General features: G+C 39.7%; 1 protein-coding gene across 10 annotated transcripts in view; it reads left to right on the top strand.

Moving 5' to 3' along the window:
• Foxp1 (forkhead box P1) overlaps window positions 1-11796 on the top strand; it is a 487831-nt gene that overhangs the window by 459036 nt on the left and 16999 nt on the right. For all 10 annotated transcript variants that reach the window (XM_019209347.2, XM_010636145.2, XM_033757028.1 and 7 more), the window contains one exon: window positions 2295-2378. In XM_019209347.2, coding sequence (XP_019064892.1) covers window positions 2295-2378 — 84 coding nt within the window. The remainder of the gene's footprint in view (window positions 1-2294; window positions 2379-11796) is intronic.

Below are 11796 nucleotides of genomic sequence, written 5' to 3'. Positions count from 1 at the left end.
AAAAAAAAAAAAAAAAAAAAGTAAATTTGGCAAGTTTCTTTTTTGGTTTTTTGAGACAGGGTCTCACTATGTAGTTCCGAGTGACCTGGAACTCACTATGTAGCCAGGCCTGTGTCGAACTCACAGCAATCCTCCTGCCTCAGCCTCCCGAGTGTTCGCAAATTTCTTTAATGGTTAAAAACAACTTATGTTAGGGCTAAAATTAGTTACCTAAAACTCATCCAGAAATTTAGTACTTTTCAGTTTGCACCAACCAAAAAACCACAAAAATTGGATTTTTGCATCTGTATGTAACCTTATCTGCCTAAAGGCAAAACTAGAATGGTAGAATCGAGGTTCTTGGGACTTCAAGATGGATAATTAATTTCAAATCATGTTCTTGTGGGAAAATATTCCCAAAGGCACTTGTCTTCAGGGTTACGGATGTGGCTTTATATACACATCATAGGTGTGTGTTCGCAACAGTGTTCATTGCCTTTGTCTGAGCAGTAAAAGGTCAGCCCACTAGGTGTTTGGATCACAGAGATGATTCCATACAGGGATGGATCCAAATACAAAGCTGGGAATTTGGATTTTCCTTTTACCAAACTTGGTCTCTATAATTGCTACATCCACCCTGTTTATCCCCCAAATTAAATCACAATTAATATTCAGCAGAGTCTTCAGTAAATAACACCTCTCACCCTTTCATTTGCATTGTTCAGCAGGGCAGGCTACTTCTTTTTAAAAAGATCAACCTGTATGCCTTAATTCCTTCTGCTCCATGACAATTTTAAAACCAAATGTTTTAAAGTCCAAGAACATTTTAGTTTTAACATCAAAAAACTTAGAACACAACATAAAAACGAGTAACTAGAAAAAGGCATTCCCAACATTTTAATTGTTCTAACAGAGCCACTTTGGAAAACTAAATTCCTTTAGCATTATGTGCTCAGAGAATCTCTTAGTTTGGCTGTTCAATAACTTAGTGAAGAACATAAAGTGGCTCCTAATATGGTATCCTTTTCATTTCCTGTTTGTGGAAAGAGAAATGCTAACACTGTAAGGCTTTTTTTTCTTCTTAATTTATTCCTCCCTGAACCACAAGGGAATAAAAAGAAATAAAAAATCCAATGTGATATGGCTTGAGACTGAGTCATCCAGTTAGGATAAACTGAAAGCCTTTTCTCATCTCATTTTGTCCTTTTCTCTTTTTTCTACCTCCTCCCAATTCTTGAGTCCCTATCACCTCACAAAATAACTTTGTTTAAAAAAAATGAAGCATATTCAATTTTGAGGTAGTTTTGCACCTTCAAAAATTGCTTTTAAAGGTGAATGATGTGACATACAAGGCATAAGTCCCTCCCTAGGACAAATGTTCTCTGAAAGTACTAAAATAGAACTGAGTATCTATATTCACTCATTCTCATGTGTGCCCCCCCGTTATGCGTCTGTCTCATTAATCTCATCTGCATTTTCTCCTCTGTGCCATAGATGTTCTCTCAAATGTATCTTTATCTTTTGTGGATGCATGTTTCCGCTCTTACAGAAGTCATTATACATTGCCTATGCTCAGCTGTCTCAAGTTACCAAAATTATCATGTTAAGCAGTCCACAACAAGGGTAAAGACCATACTATCCAATAAACAGTGAGCGCCTGCTACGTACGTCCAGTAGACTTATACTGACATCAGAGGATAATGTTGTAGAATAAAGATATGTAATTATTAACATCAGACAAGCACATGACTTGTCCATACTGAATAAATGAGTGCGCGCTTATTCTGTGTTCATCTGAAGACAGGACCTCATCAGTCCTTGTATCCTTGTTCCTCCCTGGTAGTGTCACCTGCCAGCGCTGTCTTAATCTTTGCTTACTCATAAAGAAGATGAAACTGATTTTGCGCAGATGTGTTCATCTGTCTAGGAGTTTCTCCACAACCACAACAGATGAATTTATGAGTTTTTGCTACCTACTTCATTTTCCTTTAGCCTCCTTGTGAATAAGGATGGTTAATAAGTATGATTCACATTTGTCTTTAGCTGTCCGTGTTCCATGGGACGTCTTGGTGCCAGCAGGTCTAGAATATCCCAGTTAAAGTCTAAGGCATCTTGTGTTGAGAAACTTACAACGCCCCCTCCAGTTACTTGGAGTTTGGCAATGGTCCCATAGATTTCAGAAACAATTAAGCAATGAAAATGATTTTGTCATGTGCTGTGATGGCAGAGTTGTTTGGAATATGTCTAATGGGGAGTGTTAAAACAGTTTTTTATGTGTATTCAAAAAAAATAACACAGCCTTTTCTTCCTACTAGCTTGCAAAAGACAAGGAGCGGCTGCAAGCCATGATGACCCATCTGCATGTGAAGTCCACAGAACCCAAAGCTGCCCCTCAGCCCGTAAGTAATGCTCCACCCAGCAGCAAAATAACAGCAGAATTTATGCTATTGGTTTTCTGGTCCTTATCCAGCACGGGGAGGAGAACAGCTCTTTTTGCCTTCCATTCCGTTAACTGTTTCAGGCCTTTGGGGAGACACAGCATGATTCATACATGGTGCTCATCCATGAGATCCAGGCAGCCGGTTCTTCTTTGAAACAGAGTAATTGGTGTTAAGGATACTGAAATATTTTGTGATAGCTGTGTAGAAAAAGGAACTCATTCTGAATGGCAGAAATGCAGACTGATCACAAAAGGGGCATTTTAGTCTGGGCAAGCTGAGAGACAGCGTTATAGGAAAATAGGAACATGTAGTAGTCCAGCGTAACTGTGACAGGCAGAAGAAAGAAAACCAACCACTAGAATTGTGAAAGGCTAAATTATGGGGACTCTCTAATGGTTCCTAAGGACTCTGAAGTGAAAGATTACTCTTCCACAGTCAGGAGACCAAACTTGGCACATGAAGATTACCTTTTAGTTTTAGAGAAGCTCCTCTTTCTTTCCTTGTTTCCCTTTACTGGCCTTTGAATGATGCCACCTTAGCACAGGCAGTTCATACCAAAGCAGAAGAATGACATCCAGACCCTCAGTCCTGCCTTGGACCTCATCCCTTATAATGAATTAATCCCTTCTGCCATTGTATCTCTCATGTGCTTCTATTTCTAAAAATCTCTTAGTAGCTTAAACAGATTATTCAAAATGGAAAGAGTGCTTTGCTCCTTGGTTTTAAGATTTGTAAAATTTAAAGGTACACTGCCTTTATTTGATTTTGCTGGGAGTCACTGTGTGAAAATTAATTGAGCGTTGACAATCTATAGTTAGTACCAGCAATTTTAATCAATATGCAGTGATGCAGCATAATAGCAAAGTATTGGTTTATCTGTTTTGACTGATTTTTTTCTATAAATAAAGCAAACACACACCCATATATGTATGATTTATGGTGATAGAAATAAAACAGAGTCAGACTATTAACCCAGCAAATATGGTAGCCTGCCAATATGCAGTTGGCAGACAAAATTAATGTCTGAAACAGAACACATTACCGAGATACAGGACATAAAATCATTAAACACTTCGCGTATCCATTTTTACTAGAAGAGAGTCCTTAGTTTCCATGTATTTCACAGTAAATGGCTGTTAAGATTGAAGGGCTAGGCTACCAAAAAGTAGGGAAGGAAAGAAAGAGAACCAAGCAGTTCAGTATTGTGGAATGAGTCATCAACTCTTTTTCCTTCCAACCCCTTTTAAGGAGGGTACCTGGAAGAACATGAATTCAGCAAAGCCCGTTGGTGAGACCTTGAAATGAGTTGGCTGAGTGCCTTGGAACTCTCCAGTCTGCAAATAGCTTTAGTGGAACTATCTTTCCCAGGAAGAAGGGTTTGGACCTTGACTCCTAAGATTGAGGGAAGAGAGAAGGAAGTGATCTCCTGTTCCTTCATGGATAAAGAACAACAGAGATAGACTCACTACTGGCCAAGGCACTCTAGTAACTGACTTGTTTTAGATCAGGGTGATCCTCAGGAAGAAGAGGGATACATCTGAAGAAATGGAGCCGCAGACCCCCAGGAGTGCCCAGCTAGAAGAAGGCTGTGTGTTGGCTGGCAGCGCCATACCAGGCTGCAAGAGGACCATTGCAGATGTCCATGTGACCAGGATTAAGCAGCCAGTAAACAGGAAAAGCATCTGGGGAAGAACAAACAGGGCAGGAAAGTTCGTCTTGATTAGTATAAAAAAATGTTTTACGTTCTAGAAAATTATAACTTCGAAGGGGACCTCCTACTAAATTTATTTTTAACTGCTCTATTGAAAATTCTCTACCACTAGTCAACATTATCTCTTAGTAGCTCAGCACAGTATTTCTTTATTAAAAGAAATAGGCACGAATATTTTTGACTGAAAAATTAATAGCTTTTGAATTCATACACAGCAGGTTTTCTTTTGCAAAGAAGTCCAATATCGCTGCACAGCACTTCTATAACCATTTATTTAGAGTCCAAGTCAAACCTTTGACAGCTAGAGCAGTGCTACAAGCCAATATAAAGAACTCCAAGATGTAAACCAACAATAGGCCGTCTGTGTGAGGTTTGCCATTGTCAAATACATAGATTGTTTGGATTAGTTTATGTAAATGTACTGTTGTATTACCCTTTGGAAAAAAAAAGATCACATTTGTGTATGAAAAGTGGTTCCCTTCACAGGCAGCATTATAAATCCCTTATCCTTTAACTTACATGTAAGAAGTAAAAATTGGTGCCTGACAAGCAGATATTGTGTGACACTCTGTTGTCGGAATGAACCTGCCTTCTTTTCATTTATTGGAAAATAGAAAATTTTATTATAGATACCATCTTATAAATCAGGAATTATTAAAATATGTATAGGTGAGGCATTGGAAAATTAATTATAAGAGATAGACATGTAATGTTTTGCATAAATTTTTACTTCCACGCCCCCCAAAAAAGAGAAGAAAGAAAAAGAAAAGGCACACACAGACTGCAAACCCTTGATGCTTTCAACTTTAGGGACCCTGAGTTTTCTGGTGACGGATTCTAATGTACAAAATATTCCCTATAGCTGGAAATTAATTTATTCTACTGTGAATGATAGAATGCTTTGTGTATGTTTGAATGAATATTCTTCTAGAATCTGATTTGAAACGAGCACTCCCTGAGATTCAAATCTAACCATAGATGGGGACTTTCATGTTATAACCTTTCCAGTAAGTTTATGAAGTTGTTTCCTTTTTCCATTTCTATTTAAGAAGAACTTTGTGTTTATTTAAAAATTCTTAGTCACTAAGTGATAAAACACTCTGCTGTAAACGTTGCCCTTCACCAAAAGCCATTTGGGTAGTAGGTGTCATTTGTTGTATCCAGTTGTCCAACTCACCCCATCCCCACTTGGTTGCCTCAGAGGCTGCCAGCTTGTTCCTGGGTTGTTCTGACATCAGCTCCGAGATGTATTTTCTGGATCCCAGCATAGTGCTGTCTTCAGATCTGGATAGTTTAGAAGGTGTGCTTGTCTCAGGACAGGGCCCCGCATTTTTGGTGTAGATCTGAGGTAGATCCACACTGGGAAGGAAGCCTGGACCCCTGCAGAACAGCACTTCCCAGCTTCCTTTCCCTCCAGCTCCTTCAGTAATGTATCTTCCTGCTGCTATTATACATGAAAAAGCCTTTCCTGTCAGAATTATACCCAGGCCTTAAAGTGCAGGTTGTTTTTGGAAAGAGAATTTCAGTATTTAAAAATCAAACTACAGTGGTACCTCACTCAGTTCATGAATACTCGTTTGCGAGCAGTTTGGTTCGCAGACCGAAGAATTTGGCAAAATTTTGTTTTTGTTTGCAAACCACGGTTCATCAGGTGATGAGCCATGACTGTGGCCATCTTTCCCAGAATCAGAGGATGAATTAAGTTCATGAATCAAGGTACCACAATATTCTGTCAACAGTATTTTTATTGGGGATGTGGTGTACTGAACAAGGAGTAGTCAGACGAGAAAGGCCGGTCTTTGCCTATGAGGCATTTGAAATCCTGTGAAGGAAACTAACAAATAATAGCTTTTACATACTTTTGAGGCCTGGAATGTGCTGCGTGTGTGAATAGCATATGTGAACTGGAAAGTGGAGTCAAAGAGGTCTTCTTTAGAGAAGTGATGTCTCTGCTCAATCTAAAATGTGAACAGGAAAAAGTGGTAAGAAATCAGCTTCCTGGATCTTTCTTGTGATGAACAGTGGGTGCACCTGTCATTGTGACTGTGAGGGTGGGAGCTAGGAAAGAGAGGTAGTTAATGAGAGTCAGTGTAGAGGAAGGGAAGGAATAGCCAGCATCACCTAAGTGAGATAAACTTTCCTTTTCTTAATGTTAGTAAGGCTGAGCCCCCTATGGACAAGGATCTGTAAATATTTACCAGAGCCATCTGTAAGCTCTAGCATTTGGATACCTAGAGTGAAAGACTATTTTTGACTCAGGTTTATAGTGGCCAGATTGGTGTACTTTAAATTTTAAAAGAGTCTTTCCTCTCTGATGGAAGAAGAAGCATTAAGAAAATAGTTGAAAACAACTGATAATCTCTTGTTCCAACCGTATTGACATTCTCGAAGTAAACAGCACTGCTCATAGCATACTGCTTGGAGGTTACTGTTGTCTACCCTAATGCAGTGGAGGGCTTACTAAGATATTTCCTGGGAGGAGAAGGTGTAACTCAGAACACAAAACAAGAAACCTATCTGTTAGACTTTATTAAGTTGCTGAGGATTACTTTAAAAGACCTTTCACTATCATTTGTCAGGAGAACACTGTAAATTCTATGCTATATGCATGAGAACTTGGGAGGTTCTCTGGGCTTTAGGGTACTCTACACTTAAGAGAACCACTCTTCATCCCAGAGAAACCACGTTCTTTCAGATTTGGTGGGCAAGTAATTACAGTGTAGGTAGTAGAGCCTTTTCTAAGAAAATATCATAAAGCACATTTGGAATGAAATGCAGTATTAGATTTCCCTTTTTACACATTTTCTAGTACTCTAAGCTTAGCAATTAGTACTGTTTTGAAATAGCTTTTAGCTACTAGAAAAAGTGTCCCCTTTTGTAAAAAGGACCTGTTTACTCTTCTAGGAATGGCTGATGGTGTAGGCTGTTGGGGCCTTGCTTTAGAGTTGGGGAAATAATATCAGGCCACCAAGAAAAAGGATTCTTAAGTACAACACACAAAAGCTTTGTTTCTGTTTTTCATTAAGTTGCCCGTTTTCACCTCCACCCAGGTTTTGTTGTTTCTGGTGTTAGTACAGCCTTCTGAGCATCTCATACCCAGCCAGGCTGAGACGCGGAGGAGGAGAGCAAAGGCTCCTAACAAAGGCCTCCAGCTGCCGCCCACTGTCCTACCCTCCCCAAGGTCTGGCACCACTGTCATCTCTGAACTCAGTGATTCATGCTAGAAATGCAGCCGCTGGGTGCTCTGCAGTTCCTGTCGGACCTGAGCCGCTTGGGTCAGTAAAATCAACAGCAGAAAAACCAGTTCTGTGAGCCTGGAAGTCCCTACTATGCAGCCTTGGCTTTAGTGTTTTGGTTTCAGGTTTGTCTTTTGTTCTCAGAATCTGTTTTCGTGTGAGGCAAGAGCACAAACAAAAACAAAAAACTGGTTCTTATGGGAATCCTCACAAGGATGTTTCTGTGTGGGGTTTGCATCAGCTATTTGTTTATTTTTTGAAATGTGAGTGACTCATCATCTTTACACAGGAGAGGAGATTGCTGTTGAAAAACTACAGGTCAATTATTTTAAAAAAGGACAAGTACAATATTGGATAGCCGATAGCACTGGAATGATTTTGGTGGCAAAGCGTCTAGGAGATTCTGTCTGTAACCAAACTGAGAGGCAGAGACAGTGCATGAGAGCTTAATTATTTTTATTTTTATTTTTTAAACCTACCGCAATATTAAGTGATAAAAGAATTTTAACTTTTGGCCAGAATTTCAAAGAGATTATCTTTGCTGAAATCATCACGATGGAAACTTGCCATGTAGAAAAATAATTGGAGTTAGTAACTTTTCTAAACATAGCAACTTCTTTTTAAATAGAAAATGAACACAATAAGAAAAACGGGCTTTCCATCAGGAAAAGAAACCCTCCCAGGCCAATCCCTTCCTGCTCTATGCCCCGGAAAAAATTATCTTTTCTAAAACATTAACTATAATCAGAAACATGAAACATAGATGCTTTCATTTCTAATTGATGATTATATTAAGATTTAATAGTTTACAGTTAAGATGAATATTTCAAGATTACAGCAGAACCCACATTGTTCCTGATTTGCTCTTCTGTTATAAGTCTGTGGAGTTTTTTTGGTTTTTTTGTTTTTTTTTTGTGGTCCACTTTTTTCAGAGAGACCTTAATTGAAAGAGCTGATTTGGTTTAGATAGAGCCTGTTTTGAACCCATCCTCATGCTCCATCTTCTCTCTCCCTGGTGAAGATGGTTTCTCTTCAAGACAAGCATGTGATCATCAGAAAAAAGTTTAAAAGTTAAGAAACTTGTATAACAGCTGACAAGGTTGACATTTCATTAACTTGTTGGTTCAGCCTTCAGAAGATTATGTGTGGCAAAGCCCCATTTATTTGGAGTTTACAGCTTTTTGTTCTTCCTTCCCTCACAGGGTATAGTCATGTTTAATTTGGAATCTGGGCTCCTTTGGCAAATTAGCAATTAGAACAATTTTGTGGGAATATGTATATGTGTCATTAGTTTTCCTGCAAATTAATAGCAAAGGCAGAGGTCAGACAGAAATTTTCCACTTGACTGCAGCTTCTCTATAGAGACTTGGCACTTGCTTTTGGAATGGCCACAGCTGTTCGCAGCCACCCTCTTCCTTTAGGAACTGTCTTTTAATTAGTTTACCTCATAGCCATCATTACAAATATTACTGCCTCCCCTCCTTGAAATAAAATTACTGTTTCTACAAAATATTCCAGTGACATCTTGCACCACTGCACATTGATGGTGGGGTCACCCGAATGCAGCATTTAATCACTCGATCACCTCCATCCGCATCTCCTAATTAGAGTCCTTACAATACATTTGTATCTGGTAATTAGCTGAGATTGGCTGCTTCCTCTGTGACTTATTAGAGACAGCCCAGCAGTGGGTGCGAATCGCAGTGTCATTTGTTAAGGCTGGCAAACCCCTCTCTGCTCTCTTTTGGCTCCTCGTTTATTTCCACTTGCCACCTATATTCAAAAGCATCCAGAAAATCTGGCCCAAGTCTTTCTGCGGATTGTGCTAACCTGGATGCATTTTACTTTTTCCTTGTTACCTTTACTGATGGAAATGGTCCAGGTGTTAAAATCTTTGTGGAGGCCGCAAGGGTCAAATTCTTTTTGCCTTTGATGACATGTCAGTGGAATTGGTCTATTCTTAGGTATGAGCAAATGAAAAGAGGGGCTCGCACTTGCTGAAGGTTTACATGAGTGTGGATTTATAACAATTAAACTAGAACCCAGGGCCCAGTTGAACTTGATCTCCCTCACAAAACTGTAAAGGAACGAACGTGTCCTTAAAATATCTTAACATCTGTGTTAGTAATTTTTGTTGTGTTTTTAAGGTAATGGTCTTTAGATGAAAATAGAAGCCAAGAAGTAGGCTCATTCCCTAGAACTGTTGTATGGTTTTTGTGTACAGTTGCTTTTGGCCAGTGGGCGCTTTCAGGTGGTAAGCACTCAGGGGCAGCAGCCGTGCCCTGTATTCCTGTTTTGCCATTGCAGGAGTAGCCACCTCATAGCTACTCAGGAATGTTTATTGAATGTCATAAACAGGGTTAAAAGCTACACACTGAAGCTTTTCTGAAAATGAGCATAACAGAAAAGTGCAACTGGCATTTTTCCCATCAACAGGCAAAAGGAGATTATACAGGGTGCCTACAATTATATGAGTAGGTAGGATGAGTTTTGGTCCAAGGTGGAAATATGGACAAGCCTGAGTTTCTCTCTCTCTGTAAATTATGACTAGCATCTCATTTGGTAGGGGGTGGATGTTCTTCATTGAAACTATACAGGGGCAAGTGTTTTAAAACATTTCTGTAAATGTTTTCCATGAGTTTTCTGAAATATTCTGATATTCTTGGCTCAGCAGCATCTGAATTATAAAAGCTGTGTATTTATGAGCTTTGTGCACTAATTTCCTTGACCCTCTGCTCCAGCAGATGCTAATACATACTGTTCCTGGACCTCCTCAGTGATTAAGGCCTGAGGCGAGAAGGAGGTCTGCCCCAACTTTTCCCCTTTGACCTCTCAGCTCTGCCCCATCCCCTGGCTGGTGCTCTAAACTGTTAACACTTGGTTTGCAAATGGGCATCACCAGGTCAAGTTTTCAGGGGTATTGAGATGGCTGGTCACTATGTCTGCCTGGCTTGCTGGGTAAGGAGCGGGGTGGCTAGTTACGCCATTTGTGTGGCTTCTTCTCAAAGTTTTGGGGATGGGGGTGTGGTCGGCTGAATCCACATTACAAGCTGAGACTAGAAAGGAGGGCAGGACTGAATGCTCTCAGCCCAGCATTCAGCACCAGGTTTGCATTTTTCCACGAATTTTTCTTAAGCGTAGTGGGTCTTTGTTTTCATCCCTTGGAACTTCCCTAAGCATACCAGGCGGGGAGGATTCTCATGGCCATTCTCATTACTGGAGTGTGAGTAAAGGTTGTGTCTTCTTAATACATCAGAGCTCTCTTTTTATTATGTGCTTTGATTAGGATCTCAGAGGGCTCTTTTTTAATACCTTTCACAAATAATGCCTTGTGTTTAGGATCAACTATAACTATGGTGAGATAGGCTTTCGATATGGTGAGTGAGTTGAAACCTGATTTGAGAAATTTCATGGGATTGAGGGAAGGCTATATGTGTAAGATAGCAGTCTTGTAAACGGTAATAAATATGTTGGAAACAACCAAGTTCTTCGTTGCTGAACTTACAGAGTGGTAATTCTCTTCCATTAAATTTTGGAAGACTTGACCCTTCCAGTATTTGTAAGAATAGCACTATAAGTTGAACGTAAGATATGTAGTAAATCAGAGAAGTACTCATACATTTTTCTCTGTGCTACTTCACATAAACAATAATTCACTTCTCGTACTTGAATCAGTAGATTATTTCATTTTCATAGAACATTTGAAATTTCAAAGAAAAATATAAACAGAAATCTTACAGTCCTCGATCTCTCATAGGCCATTTTTAAAAAATAGATGACAGTCTTTATTTGATAGAATTTAATAATCATTGCATATAACACATTTAAAGATTAGTGTCTGCCACCTGATAGGAGTAAATGATGGCTTTTGGCAGAGGGCCAGTCTTCAGCATGAGCCTAGGCCAGACATTCGCGTGGGTCCCTTGCCCATGAAATTTCGTGGAGGAGCTACCAAAATGGCAGCTACTAGCCACATTGGACCATTTAAATTTAGATCCATTAAAAGTAAACAAAAACTGATTTTATAAAGTAATGAACACTGCTCCTCTGTTGGGCTAGCATGTCGCAGAAAGTTCTTTAGCACAGCTCAGGTCTGTACCTCTGCTTTCCACACGGTCTTTACTCCATTGTCTTTCCTCCCTTTTGCTGCCGAGGATTCTGAGGTGTGGTGGGCTGTTAACGGGGTTGGGGGTTGTGATTAAAGAATTGTCTTGACCCAGGGTTTCTCAAATTCGCTCTGCTGGATAATCCCTTCCAGCATCTGTAAACATCCATTTGGCAGTCTTCGGAAAATACCTATCTCGTGGAAAAGAAAAGAGCATTGCAAGAGATAGCTTACACCAAACCTAAGTGAATCGTTTATAAACATGTCTACTGAAAGCAGTGACACTAGCCAGGCCTCCTCTCTGTCATGCCTGCTGGACGTGAG

Source organism: Fukomys damarensis, unplaced genomic scaffold, assembly GCF_012274545.1.
Source record: "Fukomys damarensis isolate Sample0158 unplaced genomic scaffold, DMR_v1.0_HiC HiC_scaffold_28, whole genome shotgun sequence".
Lineage (NCBI taxonomy): Eukaryota > Metazoa > Chordata > Mammalia > Rodentia > Bathyergidae > Fukomys > Fukomys damarensis.
Note: the sequence above shows the minus strand (reverse complement) of the source record. Positions and strands in the feature narration are given on the sequence as shown.